General features: G+C 34.5%; 2 protein-coding genes across 9 annotated transcripts in view; both read left to right on the top strand.

Moving 5' to 3' along the window:
• The first annotated feature begins 194 nt into the window (after positions 1-194).
• Positions 195-3,396, top strand: LOC106751776 (glycosylphosphatidylinositol anchor attachment 1 protein). Of its 3 annotated transcripts, none has more exons than XM_014632888.1 (11): positions 195-395; positions 533-658; positions 765-982; positions 1,069-1,225; positions 1,312-1,520; positions 1,592-1,809; positions 1,985-2,169; positions 2,288-2,418; positions 2,486-2,682; positions 2,758-2,928; positions 3,098-3,396. In XM_014632888.1, exons 2-11 carry the CDS (start codon positions 628-630, stop codon positions 3,363-3,365), a joined length of 1,785 nt encoding a protein of 594 aa, XP_014488374.1. In that variant the 5' UTR covers positions 195-395; positions 533-627; the 3' UTR covers positions 3,366-3,396. The 3 variants fall into 3 exon arrangements, with proteins under 3 accessions (XP_014488374.1, XP_014488375.1, XP_014488373.1); XM_014632889.1 differs by having other exon boundaries at positions 195-426; XM_014632887.1 differs by having other exon boundaries at positions 195-658.
• A 91-nt stretch (positions 3,397-3,487) lies between these two features.
• The window catches only part of LOC106751775 (xanthine dehydrogenase), a 20,013-nt gene continuing 1,763 nt past the window's right edge, over positions 3,488-21,737 (top strand). Inside the window, exons 1-23 of one of the 6 annotated variants that reach the window (XM_014632881.1) lie at positions 3,488-4,125; positions 7,708-7,809; positions 8,124-8,301; positions 9,781-9,838; positions 9,946-10,042; positions 10,157-10,392; positions 11,772-12,013; positions 12,097-12,238; positions 15,083-15,250; positions 15,944-16,020; positions 16,088-16,294; positions 16,376-16,560; positions 16,633-16,746; positions 17,056-17,197; positions 17,276-17,572; positions 18,073-18,195; positions 18,298-18,653; positions 19,155-19,329; positions 19,879-20,070; positions 20,442-20,587; positions 20,658-20,835; positions 21,116-21,244; positions 21,312-21,554. In XM_014632881.1, the coding sequence (XP_014488367.1) occupies positions 7,733-7,809; positions 8,124-8,301; positions 9,781-9,838; positions 9,946-10,042; positions 10,157-10,392; positions 11,772-12,013; positions 12,097-12,238; positions 15,083-15,250; positions 15,944-16,020; positions 16,088-16,294; positions 16,376-16,560; positions 16,633-16,746; positions 17,056-17,197; positions 17,276-17,572; positions 18,073-18,195; positions 18,298-18,653; positions 19,155-19,329; positions 19,879-20,070; positions 20,442-20,587; positions 20,658-20,835; positions 21,116-21,244; positions 21,312-21,554 (3,762 nt within the window). In that variant the 5' untranslated portion in view covers positions 3,488-4,125; positions 7,708-7,732. Of the gene's footprint in view, positions 4,126-7,283; positions 7,588-7,707; positions 7,810-7,832; positions 8,049-8,123; positions 8,302-9,780; positions 9,839-9,945; positions 10,043-10,156; positions 10,393-11,771; positions 12,014-12,096; positions 12,239-15,082; positions 15,251-15,943; positions 16,021-16,087; positions 16,295-16,375; positions 16,561-16,632; positions 16,747-17,055; positions 17,198-17,275; positions 17,573-18,072; positions 18,196-18,297; positions 18,654-19,154; positions 19,330-19,878; positions 20,071-20,441; positions 20,588-20,657; positions 20,836-21,115; positions 21,245-21,311; positions 21,555-21,737 lie in introns of those variants that run through there. The other 5 variants (XM_014632882.1, XM_014632885.1, XM_014632883.1 and 2 more) reach the window with 5 other exon arrangements.

Below are 21,737 nucleotides of genomic sequence, written 5' to 3'. Positions count from 1 at the left end.
TTGCAAATGATATCTATGCACGTAGAAACAAATCTTCTCCAACGTTCAATTTGTATTCGAAAAGTTTCCCGCTCCTAAACTCAGGTCCAGTGCAGCAACTGCGGTTGCGTCGATTGATCTGTTCTTTATAGCTACACCGTTTTACTGTGCGATAAGTTGAAGCGAGAAAACATATACTTGTTTCATTTCAACTTATTGCACCAGTTCAGCAGTGCAACTATAAAGAACAGACCAAATAATTCTGTCCTTATTGCGTAACGATGTATTTTTTCTGTAAATTAAAGCGCAAAGAAGTCGGATTAAATAATAATTAAATTTGTGTAAAATTGAGCATGGATCAGCGGAGTTCCTTGGAACACTTGACTTTTTATGTAACTGTATTTGTCTAAATCGCGGTATGAAATTATGAGATTGTGTCTTTGAGAGGTTATATCTTTACATTATTGTAACAAGCGAATTTATCGCGTCTAACTCCGCAATAGTTTCGATTACGTTACGTTTTGCGAAACTAACCAGATGGGTTTACTGACAGATCCCAGAGCTGGAACCGGCAAAATCATAAAGTTGTTATTAAAATGGGAAAAGCTGTTGTGCTTCACGTTATACGTGGGAGGAGTGATATGGTTGATGCTTTTAGCATTACCGGCGTTCAACGACAGTACGTATCTGCAAGACGAAAAATAATTTTTTTATGAAATTCAATTGTGTAGTTTAAGTTTCAATTGTGTAGTTTTTCACACACAAATCGTTTATTTTCTTTCCAGATACTTACTTTTCAGAAAATGCCTTGCTGCCTGGCTTGGTCACAAAGGAGAGTAATATGGAACATACATCCAAGCAATACTACCATGAACTGATTCACGAAATGAAGAGATATCCAGATAGTATGCCTTATGCATGGCTCTTGGCAAAATTCAGTCAGCTCCATTTAGATGTATTTATGCATAATTTTTCCTTGATTTATCCATTCCAAGAGCAAAAGGTATAGATTCAACAATTGTAATTTTAAATGATGCATTAAAATGTGATATAATTTCTTGTTTGTATATACACAAATGTCATTTACAGTTTACAGGACAAAATATTTATGGAATTGTTAGAGCTCCACGAGCATCCAGTACAGAAGCTATAGTAGTCAGTGTTCCATATAGACCTATTAATAGTATTTATCTGGATACAGCACCTTCGATAGCATTATTACTAGCATTTGCAAAGTTCTGTAGAAGTAAGTTTTTCTTCAATATTATATTGTTGTTGAACAATTAATAAATGGCATATTATATTTTAATTGCTTTAATCATCTATTTACAGAACAAAAATATTGGGCGAAGGATATAATATTTCTTGTAACAGAACATGAGCAATTAGGTATGCAGGCATGGTTAGATGCATATCATGATGTTACTAGTGGTCAAGAAGGAATATTGATGGCAGGAGATTTGTCAGGCAGAGCTGGATCTATTCAAGCTGCTATCAACTTGGAATTCCATGCGATGAAAATTACATCAATTGATGTTAAGGTAAATGTCTAGTCAATGCTGCTATATATTTTAAAGTGACGTGTCTATAACATTACTGTTTCTATTATTAGATAGAAGGACTCAATGGACAACTGCCTAATTTGGATCTCTTTAATTTAGCACAAAATATGATAGCCAAAGAGGGAATTCGACAGTCGTTCCAACATCGATTTGACATCAATTACAGGGATAAATTCAAAAGTTGGTGGTACTACTTTAATACATTAGTAAGTATGATAGCAACACAAGCCACTGGAATCCCAACCGGTAATCATGGGCTCTTTCACAGGTATGACAATTAATCTATTATTGAGACAAGAATATGATAAGAGAATGAAATATCTCTAAATAAAAAATAAGTAAATCTTAAAAAGAAGTGGTTGATATTTGACTATCTTTTTCATTCTGTTTCTTTTATAGTATTAGTTTTCATATTTAATTATAATTACAATTTATATCTATAGATTTGGTATAGAAGCCATTACATTAGAAGGTTTCGAGAAATTTGGACAAGGATCTGAAGCAAATTTTTATCAAGTAGGGCGAGTAGTAGAAAGTATAGTGCGATCGCTTAATAATCTGTTGGAACGTTTTCATCAGTCATATTTCTTCTATCTATTGCCATCCACTGATCGATATATTTCGATCGGTAAGAAGAAAGAACAAATGAAATTCTGGATATTTTTATTATTTTTAAAAGTTAATTTCTTTTAATATATAAGTATGTAATTATTTTCGTAAATGACTAAATTAAAATTATCTCGTAGGATTATATATGCGGCCTTTAGTGCTAATAATCGCCAGTGTGTTCATAAAAGCATTTTCCATTTGGCAAAGATTGCAGATTTCGAGTAGTTCCGACGAGACGAAAAAAGATGAGGAAAGCTCGACAAACAAGGTATTGAGCAGTTCTCTGGTTAACTGACATGTGTATCTATTTGTAAAGTTTCCTTTTCCGAGCGCAGATTGAAGAATTCGACATCGGAAGTGTCGCATCCGAGGTATTGTGGGCGCACATATTCGGAGTGTTAGTAATGGCTTCCCCTTGTTTCTTCACATTAATTGGTTCGCAAGTGCTGAACCTGCATACCGAAGATTCGCTGTATATTAGTTTCGCCCTCATCACAACGCTCATGTTGCTGTTGCGGCTGTATTTGAGGAGGTGAGAATAACAAAAAGGAATCAAGAAGAGATTTTTTTTATTCAACGTGTCGCTTTATACAAGTGTAATTTCCAGGTCGGTTAGATATGAAAATATATCCCTCGTATGCGTTATTGCGTCAATTGAGCTCGCTACTGCGTTGATGTGTATAGCAATGCACAACTTCTCACTAGCTTTGCTGATAGCTGTTGTCTATGTACCAGTTGTCTTGCTGATAACACCTTGTCACGAGTTCACCAAGTCCAGGTAAGTTGAAAGGTCGCTTGGAACCCATCTATTTAGCTGACTGTCGTATAAATGCTTGCCACGTCACATCTGTATCTAATTAATGGTTGCGATTCATGTCAGTCAATGAGTGAATGATCGCGATGATAATGTCAATGAATTCACCATCAACAATCTCGCTGTTTTGCAGATTACGTAACTGCCTGTACGTCACGTGGATTGTGCTACATCCGTTCGTCGCGTCGGCAATCGTCGTGCTAGGTTACACGTATTTTAACTTTACTGATCCGATTGTTCCGTTGTTACTCAGAGGCTATCGTGCCAACAAGCAGGCGCTCGTGTTCAGTATCGTAGACTCCATGATATACAACAATTGGTTTTTCAACGTCACCGTTGCCGTGATGTTGCCGATTTGGCTATTGTTTTGGAACGTCATGCGCTCCAGCGCAGTCGCGTGATGATTTTGTAATAAAACCATTGCAAAACCCACGGCTGACTTTACACTAACCTTCAAGACCTCTCTATTTCGCACAAGTCTTCGAATTGTTATCTAATTGTACCAATGACGAGACATCCTGATATTCCGAAATTCGTCTCGGAAATACAAGAATTCGATAGGATAGTCTTGTTTGCTGAGCGTGGCATAGTAGACGGCGCACCTGTCTGCTATATTGGAGGTCCCACGTTCGACTTCCGGCAGAGCAAGAAAATTTCCATACGCTCGTAGCTCCTCTCCGGTGGTCTGGCAAACCACCAAGAGTATTCATGCCATGGAAACCTCTCTTCAAAAATTTGCCCTTCGGAGCTAGCATTTAAACTGTGTAGGTCCTGTGTGCATGTGTATAATCTGCGTGCGTACCACATGCAGGTGAGAGAGGATAGGCCCAGGCCTTACTAGGCCCAGTTGCATCATCGGAAGAAGTCTTGTTTATTTTTAACGCGAACAAGTTGAGTTAAAAAAAAGTAAAAGAGAATAAAAGAAACGCGCCTTGAAGACGATTGATAAACGACTTGTTTTTTCCATAAGAGCTCATAGATTTATCAATTTCGCCGCGCACGCGTCAGTCAGTGGATATAATATATCTGCCGACTCGATGACCCGCGTGGCATCCTTATTACTGGATCCACTTCGCTAGTTTACGGCGCGCAACAGTCGCAGTGACGTCGAGCAATCACTCCGGACAGTCGTATTGTGTGCGGGAGGCAGAGAACGTAACGGTGCGTATGCTATTTTTTACACGAACCGTGGAACGATACAGCGCAATTTGTATGCGATGTACGCATATCATCGCCACGTATGCCGGCATCGCGTCATGTAATTAATTAAGCATGTATAATCGTGTCGAAACGATTAAGACGTTGACCACCCACGTTTCTCATCCTATTGTAACGCTCGATGTTGCAATTGAGCATTATCAAACGCAGTTCGTACAATTTCTCGAATTTTTTTTCGTTGTGTCTGTGCTCGTTATTAGCAAGAAATGATCTCGATAATATAGACGATAAGCGTTCTTTGTGTCTCGGCTCATTTGTACTTTTTTTCGCTACTCGAGCGATTTTGTTATTCAATGCTTCCTTGGACGACTGTATATACGTCGTTATGTGTAACCAGTTACATAAGAATTACTACATTCCTAATATTCCAATTTACATTCCACGTTAGACGAATACTTTAGACAAATGCGTACCTGATAATGAGAATATGTTCTTTTAACAACATTCTAATCGAAATGTTTTCTTAGAAGTATTTTTTTTTAGTAGGAAGAATTTCCTTATCGTATGTTGATTTTTTTTAATACGGTATTTTTACATACCGACGAATTTCTCGCTGAGAAAAGTACGATACAAGATTGTGTGAGCGTAATATCTTCTCTATCGTGTGTGTTCCGCGTTGTACAATTAAAATCTTAAAGTCATTTCGGGCGCAAACATATTAGATATAAATAAACGTGATAAGATATCATATTTTATCAGAATCGTTATTTCACTTCACGTACACTTTATACTTGGACATCATATTATTTTTGAATGAGACAGAAGTGAGGGAAGTTTGATGTATCGAAAATCGTAAATATCTCATTGCGAATACTATACTATTGCACACGATTCTTTTTCACATATAATATTGATACAATTTTGGAAAGTTACGCCACCGAGTAGAGTAGATATTTTCTGTAAGATAAATATCATTGAACTAAAGAATATACTAGAATGAACACTGTTTTTGTTTCTGGCAGATGACTTCATGCCGAGAGAAAAAGTATCTAAGTAGTATTTCCGTCTTTGTCTGTTTGTATCTATCTTTATCTTATCTTAGCTTATATAGACTATATAGTATGTTAGTAAGACAAAGAGCGAAACTACATAAACATGGCCTTTGTCGCACAATCTCTCTAACAAGCCATGACCCCCACCACACCAGTGCTCATTTCAGTATGTTCTTTAGTTAAATGATAAATATAAACCTCCCATTAACTTTTTCTTGGCACACTCAGGCTCGTATTAACTTAAGGGTAAGATGAATTTTCAAGATATTCAAGAAAGTAGAATTGGATCCGATTCTATGCTCTATTTTGTTCATTTTTCTCATGCAACCAATGTACAAAAGAGATAAAATAAGTAAATAATAACATGAAACATTTTATAATTAATTAACATTTTATAATTTGTTATTAAATTATTAACATTTATTAAGTTATTATTATAAGTTATTGTTAAATAATTAACATTTTATAATTGGTTAATTTTTTTTCGTTTTTCGAATAGTCAACTGTCCTCGCCTACATTATATGTGTATTGTAATTATGCAAAAGGGTTTTTAATTTTGTATAACCAGTAACGAGTATAATATTAACAAATTTACAGTAAAACAAAACGACTCCAGGACTCTCTTAAGAAGAGAAACAGCGCATACACGCTGTAAAATAAACAAACCATGGGATCGCATCCGATCCCAACCGTTAGAGAGTTAATAGTCATTGGTTGAAATTTCCCTCACATGAGATACTCAGATCTGAATTTAGCATTGAACTATATAACATACTAGAAGAAATACTGGCGCGATAGGGACCGTGGCCTAAGTAGGCCTATGAGGTAAAGGCCGTATCTAAGTAGAATCTCGCTCTCTGTTTTACAAATATACTATCTAGACTATGTAGGCTAAGATAAGACAAAGACGAACACAAACAAATAAAGACGGGGATACTATTTAGATACTGTCTCTCACGAAGTCATTTGGCAGAAACAAAAGCAGTGCTTATTCCAGTTTGTTATATAATTCAATGGAATTTAAAGTTACATCTAAATTTTTCAGTTAAAATCTACAATGCACATGACATTCTATTCGTAATTGTGATGCAGTTGAAATTTTTCTGAAAATTTCAGATAAATCTGAATTCAAATCTTAAGTCTGTATGAACAATCGGATCTTTTATCAAAAACCGTCTTGAGTTTATTTTCAAATGCTGTACGACTCATTTCATTTGTTACAAAACATGTTAAGATGGACTGAGACGATCTTGAATATAAGATTCGATTATTAAGATGCTCACTATGGCTGTCCTTAGATGATGTCACAAGCGAGAAAAATCTTGCTAATTTATGTGACGATATATATGGAAATAAAAGAGTATATGTATAAAATAACTAATCAATTTTGCACACTTATAAAAATGTCCTGACGCTTTTCTTTAACCTGAATAATTAATAAATAGCCGTAAATTAGTGCAACGTGCAACTTACGTTTTCAACCTACCTTTCTTATGATTTCTATTACGTTAATTTTACGGCTATTTATTAATCGTTCAGGTTAAAGAAAAGCGTCCGGACATTTTTATAAGTGTGCTAAATCGATCACGAGTGTTATTTTATGCATATATTCTTTTATTTCCATATATATCGTCACATAAATTGGCATGATTTTCCTCGCTTCTACGCCATAAAAAAAGGATAGCCATAACGAGTATCCAGGAGCCTACGGACTTTAGTATTTCACTTAAGACAAGTTTTAAGTAATAACTATTAATATAAGCCTTATTTCTTGCTACTTAGTTTAGTACAAATATTTTTGAGTATATAAAAGGTAAATTTGGAAAACTTTTTGTATTAGAAAAACAATAATTTTATTTAAAAATAGATAATTTGAAATGTAAGTAATGATAATGTGTTTTTACTCAGAAGAAAATGAAAAATCTTGCTTTAAGAAAAGAATTCTGTCTATGTTTTTATTTACGCAATAATTCAAGATTTAACAACTCTAGCGTTTTCATTTTTTTACAGACAATGTCCCTTACAAAAAAGTATTACTGGGTTATAATAAATTGGCAAGTGATAAGTTACTATTGCTCAGTAGTTTCATTACTCGTACTAGTTACACCCCACAACTAAAAAAGAGCATATAATTGAAGAGTTGACGAAACTAGGCCACGAAGTTACTCGAGCTTCTCGCGTCCATACGGAGAATTTTGCCATTGCTATCGTATCGCCGCACTTGTTCGCCCAGGTTCTCATGAATATTGAACAATATGTATTCTACGGCTCTTCGGAAGTCATTAGCTTAAACAACATAATCTGCTTCGGCACAGCGGAAGTCGATATAAGTAGCAAAGCGAAACCATAGTCGAACATGAAAAGCAATGGATATTAAAACACATCTTACAATAGCTGTAAAAGTATGCTTAAGTATGTAAAACATAAGCAGTAAACAAATTGATGACCAATTATAGTCGATTATTTTTGGACTATAAGAATCCAATTGTTCAATTAGCTTATTGCTTACATTTTATTTCACTTACTTTACAGTTACTGTAGAATGGGTTGATGCGTAATGCTCGGTGTAGAAAACAAGCGAGCCGAAGAAAAGTGGAAGAAAAATAATTATCACGGAGATAAACGCAAGTCGACGTACGTAATTATCTGTGAAATATAATACTGTTGATTACATCGCTTGCGCTTGATCCAGAGGAGGATTTTTATTGCCATGGCGATAACACACCATTATACAAGTTGCGTAGCGTAAAGATTACGCTCCAATCGTGTATCGCGCCCTCAACGAGATAGATAGATTTATCGTGGATCGTTCTGTTTCTATTCGCGAATGTTTGTTCCGTGAAGTAGAGAATGTTTTAATCGAGTGCACCGCGGTAAGTGCACACAAAACAGCGCATTTATTGCCAGTTGCTGTCGCACGAGTATATTTACAACGGGTTAATTTAAAGTTTGCAGGAGCACATTAATCCGAAGATGGAGCAATTGTTAATCAATCGAACGACTTCCATATGCAATGGGTATGCAACATGCAATGGATTTGAGACTGCTGTGCCGACGACGATCGACGACGAGCTGCGGGAAGCGCCGGTGTCAGACACTCTCGTATTCTACGTTAATGGGAAGGAGGTAAAATAGAGTGCGAGATAGCGCAAAACAATCTATGAATATTCTCATGAAATAGGGATGTTCTTAATTCCCGAATATTCCCGCGAGAATAAGATATTTCATGTGAATATACATAGAATATTGTAGGCAGAGATTCGTATATTCATAATAGAAAAACGCTCTTAGAACATTTATAAAGTTCATTTATTGCGAATATGCAATACATTGATCCAAATGAAAAGTAAATAGTTCTGTATATGCATACATTCTGTCAAATAAATACCTGGAATTCAAGTTCAATAAGACACAAAATATTGGATTAATCATCCAAATTTATTTTGTCGTCTTCAAAATACGCCCCATTTAATGCGATACACTTATATGGCTTCAATGGACTCAAAACGTCTTCCACGAAGTGATAATTTGAGTTTGGGGAACAGGAAAAAGTCACACGGACCCATATCTGGCGAATACGGTGCTTGGTCGATGATATTCGTTGAGTTTTTGATCAAAAATTCGCGTATAAGGGTCGATGTGTGTGGGGCGGCACATTATCGTGGTGAAAAATCCAAAAATTGTTCCTCCACAAATCTGGCTTTTTCCGGCGAACATTTTTTCTCAAACGCCTCATAACGCCCGGATAATATTGTTTGCCTCTCCGGAAGGAATTCCGAGTGGAAAACGTCATGATAGTCAAAGAAAACAGTCAACATGACTTTGATTTTCTCGACATTCTTTGAATGCTTTGTACCACTCGTATGCTCGTGTTTTCAACAAAGCTGACTTACCGTAGGCCTTCTCCAAGATTTTCAACGACTCTGCACAAGAAATTTCATTGGCAACACAAAATTTGAGGCAGACTCTTTGTTCGATATATTTATCCATTTTTTAAATCGGAGAGTACACTTGAGATCGACTAACAAAACTAACAGCTGTAAACAAACTGTTTGACAGATGGCGTCAAAACTCTACGTGACAATTAGGTACATTCCCAAGCAGCACGTAAACGTTCGAGGAACGTTCGAAGAACATTCATTTTAGAACCTTTAATATATATCTTACGTAGCAAAAGTATCGCAGTATTACAATTATGCTGCTCTGTTACAATACATATTTCAAATAAACAAACTGTAAATAAATAACAAATAATTGTTTCGTTTGTATAAAGTGATGTTATTTTAATATAATTACCAAAGCTTTCTTCATATCATCCGATGTTGTAAATGCTTCCTCAAAAATTATAAAATCTTCAATTATTTTTATAGGAAATATTATTCTCAAATCTTGCTGGTATTTCTTAATGTTATCATTACATATTTCTGCCATGCCACTTGTAACAATTGTAGTTCTTATGCTCATAATTTTCTTTTCTAGATCATACAATATACTTCTTTTTGCAAAAGTTATCGCTGCTGCAAGTCCGTCACATCTTTCATCATCTTTCAAGTATCTAAATGTCAAATATGATAATTATATAATAATTTGTGTCTTAATCCACAGGTATCAGATAAAGATATAGATCCGCAATGGACACTCCTGTGGTATCTCCGCAACAAGCGTATCCTTTATCAAATTTATAAATTTATACTTCTTCCTAAAAAAGTGAGGAAATGATAAAATGAGTCAATTGCATTAATGTATTTATCTTTGATTATAATTATTTAGTTCAATTAACTGGCACAAAACTCGGTTGTGCAGAAGGAGGCTGCGGAGCATGCACAGTAATGATCTCAAGATTCGATCGTGTCGCCAACAAAATTATGTATCCTTAATCTGTAACTCAATCACCGAAAAGCGGACGCACTACTTTCATCATTATATTTATCATTGAATGTATTTAATTCCTTAATGTCATTATATAAATCTCTCGAGACAGTCATTTAGCTGTTAACGCATGCTTAACACCGATATGCGCTGTGCACGGTTTGGCTGTGACTACTGTGGAAGGCATCGGTAGCACACGAACGAGGCTGCACCCAGTGCAGGAACGTATTGTCAAAGCACATGGATCGCAATGTGGATTTTGTACACCTGGTATAGTTATGTCCATGTATGCTCTGTTACGCAGCATACCAAAGCCGAATATGACGAATTTGGAAATCGCATTTCAAGGTAACGCGTACAAAAGAGTAACGAAAGTCGCTTACTCTCTAAATACTTTTTAATGTAATTTCCCTCTAAGAGCAGAGTAACCAACAAATCACTCGAATTTGAGTGATTTTTCATTCATATTCTTTACTCTGAATCGTGAAATGTATTCGTGATTTCATTCCATTCATCCAATTTGATAACAAATTGTCAAATTGTCATTAAATTCACTCACAATTTGTCGATAAATCCGGTGCCATCTGTTTCTGCAATAAGCTCATGTTTTGCTAACAAAGCTTGCGTAGATAACTTGACGCCAAATTGGCGCCAAATAAATCAAGACTTGGTTACAAAATTCCGACAGCAAATTGATGTCAAATGACAAGCAAAACTTGGTGACGAAATCTGATATCAAATTAGCGCCAAATACCGAGAAGAAGCTTGATAACAAAATCTAATGTTAATTGACGCCAAATACTGAGCAAGATCTGTTATTTAAATTAAAGAAAACATACGTAAAAAACTTGTCTTGATATTTCGACGTCACTAACATTGAATTCAAATTCCCACAATTCTGAAATGCTTTGAGAACTTTGGAAACATCAAATCCGCTTATTTCCACTGGTTAAAAAATTTGACAGAAAATTATACCGGGATCGTAGTGTTTGGGCCGGAAATCGAACTGTGGACTTCACTCGCCAGCCAACTGCACTACCACCTAAGCTATTTAAATTCTTGATTCGATACACTCTCTTTCGTCCTCTTATCAATCCGATCAGAACTTATTTATGGACCTAGTAAATAAAATAGAATGATGAAACATTTTTTATAGATTTAATAATGATTTATTAAATTTCAGTAATAATAAAATTAAATTATTAAATAATTAAATAATAATAAAATGTTTTAAATAAAAATAAAATGATTTATTTAATAATGATTTATTTTTGATAAATTTTTCCTTCACGGTAACAAATGTTAATATATAAGCGTTTACAATATCTTAAATATACTTTTCTCAATATAAGTACAATTTACACGTATCATATAAAACGTTTTCAATATACAAATGGTGGTGAAATATTACAAATATTAAATGTTTATAAATCGTTTGTGAAACCAATATGTGTTACTAAAGAAATATTACAACAAATGAGAAAAATTTGTATTTAAGTCCCTATCAGCGCCCTTTTTAACATCTAAGCACGGGTTTGTCGAAGCTCGTGACCTGGCTGATGCATGCGGCGGATAGTTCGATTTGTCCCTTTCGTCTCATCATGATCCTACAAGTAGCACATTAATTTCCAACCTTGCTTCCTTATCAATATCGCTTTATATAATCGACTTGAATAGTTACATGTAAAGATTTATTTTGCACATTCGTAGACATATATAATTTTTAGGTAATTTATGCAGATGTACAGGATACAGACCGATTATAGAGGGATTTAAGACTTTCACAGAGGAATGGGAACAGTCGCAATTAATGGCTAACGTGCGAGAGAAGGAGATAAACGATAAAAGAGTCTGCTCGATGGGCGACGCTTGCTGCAAGAAAAAGGCTTTCACGTCGGAACTTTTCAGTTCTAAGGAATTCTGTCCGTATAATCCCAGTCAGGAACCAATATTTCCGCCGAAATTGAAAGCAAGTTGTTACCAACAGAAAATTATACTAACATGTTATAAAATAGTGCGAGCTGTTAATCAAGAATAACTTTCATTATGTAGATCGAATCCAAACTGGATGAACAATATTTGATAATAAAAGGGACAGACGTCACTTGGCACAGACCTACAACTCTCAAGACGTTGCTCGCTCTCAAGGATCAGTATCCGAGTGCTAAAATTGTTATCGGCAATACGGAGATTGGTTCGTATGTTTTCCTCGTAGAAAATATTGTAATCTTAAGATTAAAGAATTTGCGATATATCGTAAATATCTCAAATTCTTAGGCCCATATTTTGAACTCTTTTTTTATCGATAAAAGTACCTCTAAAAATTGTTTAAGACCCACCTAATTGGATGAGAAGTCATATTTAAGGCACTTTTATCGACAAAAGAGAGTTCAGAATACAGGTCATATTGTATATCTAAATAAATAGAAATACTGAATATAATATGCAAACATTTAATTTAATTATATGCTTTATGATAATAAGTGTGTAACAGCACAATATGTCTAAAATATACTTGTTTTCAGAAATACTTATTTATTACGTCAATTTTAATCAAAATATTGATTTTTTATTATTACAATAATTTCGGAAAAATTGCGTTTTTCTAAGCAAAAGAAGCAGCAATATTTATGGCATCAGAATATCACCGCAATATTGCCGCAATTTTCACAGCATCAAATAATCTTTTATATACTAACAAAATGTTTATTATATGACAATGCATCTTAAGAAGGTACGCTATAATAAAAGCGTTTGTTTTGGTTTCTTTAATGACTGTAAGTCTTAGAAAAAGTATTAATTGGTCCATTGAATAGATACATTTTAAAGATACTTTAAAAATTGTTGCACGTGAAAATATAAATACATGACGATGTTGCACAGTATTGTTAACACCTATGTTCAAAAAACATGATCCATCGGTGGGATAGAGAATTCAAGTTAACTAGAAAATGTGATGTATTTTTGAGTTTTTGTTCAGATTTCGACGAAACTATGTTACTTTGAATGCAATTCAATATTTTCCCACCAGTTTAATTTGAAATTAGAGTTAAAATGATTCAGCGTAACAAAAAGTATAAAAGAACAGGCATAAAAAAGATTCCACCGGTTAGGCCAAAATTGGCTTATTTTACCTATCGATCTTTGAAATTATTTTTTTAAACCGCTACCACTTTGTAAAAAAAAATTAGTTAAAATCCATACATTAAACTGAAACTACATTCATATAGCCTCAAAACTAACATACATAACTATTTTTCTACATAATCCCCGGACTTCGAAACACATTTTTCCCAACGGGTAACCAGTTTTTTAATTCCGCTATCATAAAATGAAGGCGGCTGTGACAGCAGCCAATCGCTCACGAAGGATTCGACAGAAGCATAGTTGTCAAATCTTTGTCCTCCAAGTGCTTTTTTCAGTGGTCCAAACAAATGATAATCGCAGGGCGATAAGTCCGAACTGTAGGGAGAGTGTTCCAGTGTAATCCAGACCAGTTCTTCAATTTTTTTACGAGTTAAGGCAGCTGTATGGGGCCGGGCATTATCGTGAAGCAGGATAACGTCTCGGATTGGAAATCCNGTGAGGCAGGATAACGTCTCGGATTGGAAATCCGCGTATTTTCCGACGATATTCGCGTTTTGCTTCGTCCAAAAGTTGGCAGTAGTATGCGGCGTTCACAGTACGACGTTCGTGAAGAAAATCGACGTGCAAAATACCTTTAAAGTCAAAAAATACAGTTGCAAGAACTTTTCCAGCTGAGAGCCGAGTTTTGGCTTGGACGGGTGCTGATTCACTTTTCTTTCACCATTCCATACTGGCTTCTTTGGATTCTGGGGTGTAGTGGTGTACCCAAGTTTCGTCGCAAGTCACAATTCAGTGCAAAAAAGCTTCCCCTTCGGCCTGATAACGTGTCAATAGCCATTCGCACACCTCCAAACGGTGCCGTTTCTGATTTTCGGTGAGAAGACGAGGGACCCATCTGGCGGATACTTTTCGAAACCCAAAGTCGTCAGTAATGATTGCCTGAGCACTGTCGAAGCTTATTCCGACCTCAGAAGCAATTTCAGCGACCGTTAATCGACGGTCACCCTCGATAAGGCTCCCAACCAGGCGAATATTCTCCTCTATCACGCTGGTCCTCGGGCGACGTCGGTGCCCCTCATTTTCAACAATTTCTCGTCCTTCTAAAAATTGTTTGTGCCACTCGTACACCTGAGTCCTTCTTAAGCGTATTGTTCCCGAACTGTGCTTCAAGCCTTCTCAATGTGTTCCACGGTTTTACGCCTTTTGCAGTGAGAAATTTAATAATAATTCGTCGTGCAACGGACGAGGGCACCTCCCGCTCTGACATTGTGATACTAATTAACGGAGCGCTAATGAGAGGTCACGTAGGGGGGAATCTCCTTCAGGCATCCCCACCTATAACGCTCAGAAGCCTGGCCTCTCTCCATTCGCCTCACTGCGGGTATAAAAATAATTCCGGTTTATATTTGATTCACCCTCGTACATTGGTACCAACTTACAGCAAAAAATTTGTTTTTATACCTTTTGCACGGGCTTTAGAAATGAACAATTCCCGGTATTATTTGACAGAATGTAAATACAATAGAGTTTAGTTTAAAAAATTTTTAATATTTTTAGAGTTAGTTTTTGGACTTGTAACACTTTATGTAGTTTTTGGACTTGTAACACTTACATGTGCACATATATATGTTATAATAATAATAAAAGAAAATATTAGAAATTTTTTTAGCGATTCCCCCCTGAAATTTGCTAAGTTCAATCATTAATCGAACGACTTTGGATTCCCCTCGCTTATATCAATCGTCAATTAAATGATCTTTAATTGAATTCGTTGAAATCAATCATCAATTAAATTATCTATAATTGGATTTGTTAAATAAATCTTCAATTAATTGAATTAAATCATATTCGTTTTCATCTTAATCAATTATTCAATTGAGAAAAAATTTATTTCATATTTTTACAATTTTACATACTTCATATATGTTGACTTTTGCTTATTGTATTACAGGCGTCGAAGTAAAATTCAAACGCTTGGTATACCCGCTGCTCATACAACCAATACAGATCAGAGAAATGCGCGAAATCGTCGAAATTCAGGACGCATTGAAAGTGGGTGCGAGCATTACTTTGGTTGAACTCGAAGAAGCATTGAAACATCAAATTAAAATTAAACCAGGTAATGTACTAAATTGCTAATCATTCTAGTAAACACTAAGTATCATTAACATAACATTAATGTTACAATGTCCAACATAACAATATAACTGTTATATAACACGTGGAATTTGTGAAATATTGTAATAATATTTCAAAAACTTATGTCACACTACAAATATGTCACACTGTCATGTAATACAAATATTATAGAAACATTATATTGCGATATATCGCATATCCCTATAACATCATATAGTACATAATAATATAAACATATAGTACATAATATTACAGTGTTATCGTAGTAATATTGCAATATCGAGGAAATATTACGCATGGCAGTAAAATATTACAGAAATATTATTGATATATTACATGTTTATAAATAACATCGAAATATTATAATATTATAGTAATATTGCTGCAATGTCATATTACAAAGTAACTTTAAATGACATTTTAATAATGTCTTATTGACATCAGAGATGTCATATTGAAAATTATTATCTTTCGAAATTCAAGTATAGAGATTGAAATGAATTAATTATTTAAATCGTGAATAAATCTTAAAAACTATTAATTTATTAAAATTTCGATCTTGCTTTTTACTTGTTTAAGTACATAACTTATATAAACAAATATTTGGAATATATACATATATATTCCATATATATATAACAAACAGATAATACAGAACAATTTTCTCCCATAGATTATAGTACAAGAATTTTCATGGAGATAATAAATATGTTGCACTGGTTCGCTGGGAAGCAAATAAGAAATGTTGCTGTGAGTATAACGAGAATATCGCACAATAACCATTCATAAGTAACAAATTTCTTTGAAATAATTACAGGCGGTGGGTGGCAACATAATGACTGGCAGTCCAATATCAGATTTGAATCCGATCTTTATGGCCGCAGGAGTCAAATTGAATTTGTGTAGTTTAAAGCACGGCAACAGAACGATACCAATGGATCATACTTTCTTCGTTGGATATCGACGGAGTATCATCTTGCCCGAAGAAGTGTTAGTGTCCATCGAGATTCCTTTCTCAAAGCAGGTAATATCAATGTACAAACAACTCTACGGTGTGTGCCACAAAAGATTTTGTATGTTTTCTATTTTTATATTTTTCACACAGAACCAATATTTCGTCGCTTACAAACAAGCGAAAAGACGAGACGATGATATCGCTATAGTTAACATGGCATTAAATGTGTACTTCGTGCCTGATTCAAGCACAATTCAAGAACTGCATATCGCATTTGGTGGGATGGCGCCCACTACTATCCTGGCGAGACGGACATGCCAGAAGATAATTGGCAGGTAACATCATAAGCGTCGTAAAAAGATGTTTACACGTCATTAGCTATATATTTGCTATATCAACAATTTCAGGAAATGGAATAAGTCGATCTTGGAGGAGGTTTATAATTCTCTCCTCGAAGAATTGCCATTATCGGATAACGCACCGGGTGGAATGATTAAATATCGCCGGGTTCTTACTCTCAGGTATAATATTAAGCAATTTTGAAGTGATATCATACTTGAAAACTTCGTTAGCAAAATACTGACTTCTTTCTGCAAAGTTTAAGTCGTATCGGCACATAATTATACATGTTTTTATGCACATGTATCTGTATCTATTCTTATCTTTACGTTTTGACTATTGTGAATACAAAATGAGATCAGGTTGAATACATGCTGTTATCTAGAATTATAATTTAAAGGACGCCTCTTATCAAATTCGTCATTGACTGCCATTTCAGGAAGGAATGAAACGTGAATTAACATGATTAACATATGTCATATGTTTCGCAGTTTTTTTTTTAAAGGATTCGTGCACATCTGTAAACAGTTATCGCAATATACTTCGGATGTGGAATTTTTGCCGAAGGAACTGGAAAGCGCGTCATACAGCTTCCATTATAAAGTACCAAAGAGCTCACAATACTACCAAGTGGTAAATGCTTCAATACGCTTATAAATTAATATTTAAATTGGTATAAATTATAGTACTTTACAACTTTTAATAATGTAGGCGTCTAAAGACCAACAGTCACACGATTTATTAGGACGTCCCATTATACACAGTAGTGCATATAAGCAAGCAACCGGAGAAGCACTATACTGTGACGATATGCCAAAATTTACAGATGAATTATATTTGGCATTGGTCCTTTCCACTAAAGCTCACGCAAAAATTTTGAAAATCGACCCTACCAAGGCCTTACTCATGAAAGGAGTGGTATCATTTTTCTCTTCAAAGGATATAGCGGAAGACAGAAAATGGGTAGGCCCTGCGTTTCACGATGAAGAAGTCTTTATGTCGGAAAAGGTATGGAAATTAAATAAAAATAGATATTAAGAAAAATCTAAAATAGCAAATTTGGATAAGTTTAATTTTGTTTAATTTTTTTTAATTAAGTTTAAATTTAATGACCTAAAATTAACTTAGTTATATTAGAAGTTAGATAAACTAACTTAAAAGTTGAGTTAAACTAAACTTATTCAAGTTAAAATTTAATTATGCTCTCAGAGAAACAGCAAAAAATGCTATTATTTTTTTTATTTTTCTTATTCTATATTGCAAACAGTTCACAATGATTTTAATTTCGATGAATTATTTTAAATTATACAAAGTGTCTGAAACTTTTCTTTCAATCGTTCATGTAAAAGTAGGACGGGTTAAACTGACAAAGACGATATAATAAGCACCTCATCGATTTTAACGTAATAATAGGAATTGTACGTTTATCTTATATTTTTGCGATTATATGTATTTTGAATTGTGCATTATGGGCAAAGCTTCGAATTTTCTCTGTCCTACATCTTCAGGTTACTAGCAATGGTCAAGTAATTGGTGCGATTGTCGCTAACAATCAAAGTACCGCTCAGACCGCAGCAAGGATGGTTGAAATAGAATATGAAAATATAGAACCCACCATCATATCTATCGAGGTATTATATCTATCAATTCTATACTGACACAAAAAAGGACAGCTTTGTTCGTTAATCAAAATACAATGATAAATACATAAACACATTAATTTTTTTCTATAGGACGCTATCAAATACAAATCATTTTTCCCTGGCTATCCAAAACGCATTATTAAAGGAGATGCGGAGAAAGTTTTTGCGGAAGCGGATCATGTTTTGGAAGGAGAGGTACGAATGGGCGGCCAAGAACATTTTTATTTGGAGACACACGCTGCTATCGCTGTACCTCGCGATGGGGATGAATTAGAAGTGTTTTGTTCTACTCAACATCCCACCGAGATACAAAAATTGATTGCCCATGTTTTGAATATACATATAAACAGAGTTAACGTTCGCGTAAAGCGTTTAGGTGGAGGATTTGGCGGAAAAGAGTCTCGTCCAATGTTACTTGCGATACCCGTGGCATTCGCTGCATACAAGTATGTAAATATATATCGACTGAAACGTATAACGTAGGACGTTGTACAAAAAAAAAAAACAAGAATGGGAAAAAATTATTGATATACTATTGAAGAACTATTGTAATAATATACCAGTAACTTTTTTGCATTCTTGTAATTTCTTTCCGTAAAGAACTTCTCACAAAAATTTAAAGATTATTTGACTTTTTATTTAGAAAAATGTTTGTTATTCCTACAAAAATATACCTACGAATAGCTACTGAATAGTTATTTATTCATATATTTATCTATTTATCTATTTGTTTATTTATTTATTTATCCATCTTGTTATTTATTTATTTATTTATTTATTTACTTATTTATGCATTGCACACTATGAAGTCCCAACAAACACCAACTAAAAGTAATATAACACTGATATTACTGTTACTGTTAATTGGTGGGTTTTTACGGCATGTTTTACTGTTAGTTGAGTTTATAGGATCTAATTGCATTCTTGAAGAAGAAAATGAAATGTAGGTTACAGAAACCAGTTCGTTGCATGTTAGACAGAGACGAAGACATGATGATAAGTGGAACACGGCACCCATTTTTGTTCAGATACAAAGTTGGATTTAATAGTGATGGTTTGATTAAAGTGGTGACAGTACATATATACAATAATGCAGGTTACTCCTACGACTTATCATTATCGGTAAGTACGACTGTGTAATCAAGAGAATCGACGTTCATTAAAAATTAAAAATTTTATTCTATGGGGAAGACAACTGTTATTTATAACTACTAGGAGCATTAATGAACTTGAGGACACGTCGGGCTATTCATGGCGTCTGCGTACATGTGTTTATGAAGGAAACTGTACACATAAACGTTTTTTTTGTCACTCCATGTTCATTCGCGATCTGTACACGCAGTGACACGGACAATAATCGAATGTTGTCTTTACCAGGTGTAGAAGTATGAAACCGGAATTTCCCTATAGATGATGCTAGCCATCAATTTAGGGACCGTAAGACCGCTTCTGCAGCGCCATCATCTCGTTATATGCATTTGCCGCGAAGGCAAAAATTACTCGCGTAACAAGAAATACTCGTGTTAATAATTGTTCCACCGTACAGTATTGCGTCAGCCATGTCCTCAAGATCAGTGCTGCCTTCAGCTGAGTTTGTCAAATCGCCTTCCCCATTAATCGGATATATGCAGTTCTGTGTATCGAGAAACTGATAATCATGAATAACCGTAGGTGTTAGAACGTGCCATGTTTCACTTTGAAAATGCATACAGAATCCCAGTATCAGAAGTATACGGATACATTTGTAAAACAAATTTACCGTCGAATACAGCTTTTCGAGGTTTTGGCGGACCACAAGGAATGTTTGTAGCTGAAAATATCATCCGACAAATTGCCGATTATTTGCAAATGGATGTCGTAAAAGTAATTACATTATATTAATACTATGAAATATCATAATGGAAGAAACATCCCATCGTTTCTTTTACTATAATATTTGCTTCTGCTATGATATATTTATATTTGTATATATATTTTGTGTGATATATATTTTATGTGATATGTATTTTTACTGTGATATTTGAAAAATAATAAAAAATTAATCTTATTTATTGCATCTCGACATCTCCAATTTATGCGTTACAATTACGAAGGTTATGAGTTACCTGAAATTCTTACATTATTGCCACATATCAAGAAATCTATTGTCATGTATATATATCACATCTCCAAATTATGTGCTACAAGTAAATGAAGGAGTACACAAATAACAGAAAAATCTTACTTTCCGATAGTTGTCCGAGTTAAATTTATATAAAGAGGGCGACCTAACACATTACAACCAGCAACTTCTCAACTGCACTATGGATCGTTGTTGGAGAGAATGTCTAGAATCATCCCATTACAATGAAAGATTAGTCGAGATTCAACGTTATAATAAGTGAGTATATTATAGCTACTTTCTTTGTAGTAATCTATATTAATAATGAAATCAACGATTTATCTTGCAGGGAAAATGTATTTAAAAAAAGAGGTATTGCAATCGTACCTACGAAGTTTGGTATAGCATTTACTGCATTGTTTTTGAATCAAAGCGGTGCACTTGTACACATTTACATTGATGGCTCCGTTCTAATTAGTCACGGCGGCGTTGAGATGGGGCAAGGTCTACATACAAAAATGATTCAGGTATGAGTTTTGAAAACGGACCGAACTAATTTGTACTCCCAATATTAAATATAAAAAGTATAAAAATTATATATAGAGGAGACTAGGGTCAAAAGTAACATGGGGCAATTGTAACATTTAAATAATTTAAAATTTAACATACCGATTAATTGTTAGGTTCAAAACTTATCAAACAATCATCATATATTTGTATACTATATTTTATATATTTTATTCTTATTTTATATTTATATTTTATTGTATATTTTTACGTAAAATATAAAATGCCGTGTTTTATTAGGTTGCTAGCAGAATGTTAAAAGTAAACCCGGACAAAATACACATTGTTGAAACGGCTACCGATAAGGTGCCTAATACATCTGCTACAGCAGCGAGTGCTGGCTCTGATCTTAATGGCATGGCTGTTATGGTAATAATAACAAATAGTATTTCACTGTGTAAATAAACATAACTAAATGATTGAATTAATGTGGCAGAATGCGTGCAAGAAAATTATGAAACGACTACAAGCAATAATGGACAATGATCCAGATGGCACTTGGGAAAATTGGATAAAGACAGCGTACTTCCAGAGAATAAGTCTATCCGCCACTGGTTTCTATCAAACGCCCGACATCGGGTATTCATTTGAGACTAACATGGGAAATCCGTTTAATTACTTTACATACGGCGTCGCTTGTACGGAAGTCGAAATTGACTGTCTCACCGGCGATCACGAGGTAAATACATTTTTGTAAAACTATACATAGAAATACACTGTTACTATAACATTGCCTACCAAGAGTTTCTCATTTACGGGAATGACTTGCAATAAAACTGTCCAGTAAATGCAGAATAAAGAGTAGCTATAAACTTACTGATAATGTATATCAAATGTATATCAAATATTCATTGCCAAAAAT

Source organism: Dinoponera quadriceps, unplaced genomic scaffold (genome assembly GCF_001313825.1).
Source record: "Dinoponera quadriceps isolate SergipeBrazil2010 unplaced genomic scaffold, ASM131382v1 scaffold179, whole genome shotgun sequence".
Classification (NCBI taxonomy): Eukaryota; Metazoa; Arthropoda; class Insecta; order Hymenoptera; family Formicidae; genus Dinoponera; species Dinoponera quadriceps.
This window is presented reverse-complemented; position numbering and strand designations above follow the sequence as displayed.

Excerpts from the sequence above, each read along its gene's own strand:
- LOC106751776 (XM_014632887.1), top strand. The coding sequence starts at position 517 with ATGGGTTTACTGACAGATCCCAGAGCTGGAACCGGCAAAATCATAAAG. Across the intron at positions 983-1,068 it reads ATCCATTCCAAGAGCAAAAG|TTTACAGGACAAAATATTTA; the intron begins GTATAGATTCAA and ends TGTCATTTACAG. Across the intron at positions 2,170-2,287 it reads TGATCGATATATTTCGATCG|GATTATATATGCGGCCTTTA; the intron begins GTAAGAAGAAAG and ends ATTATCTCGTAG.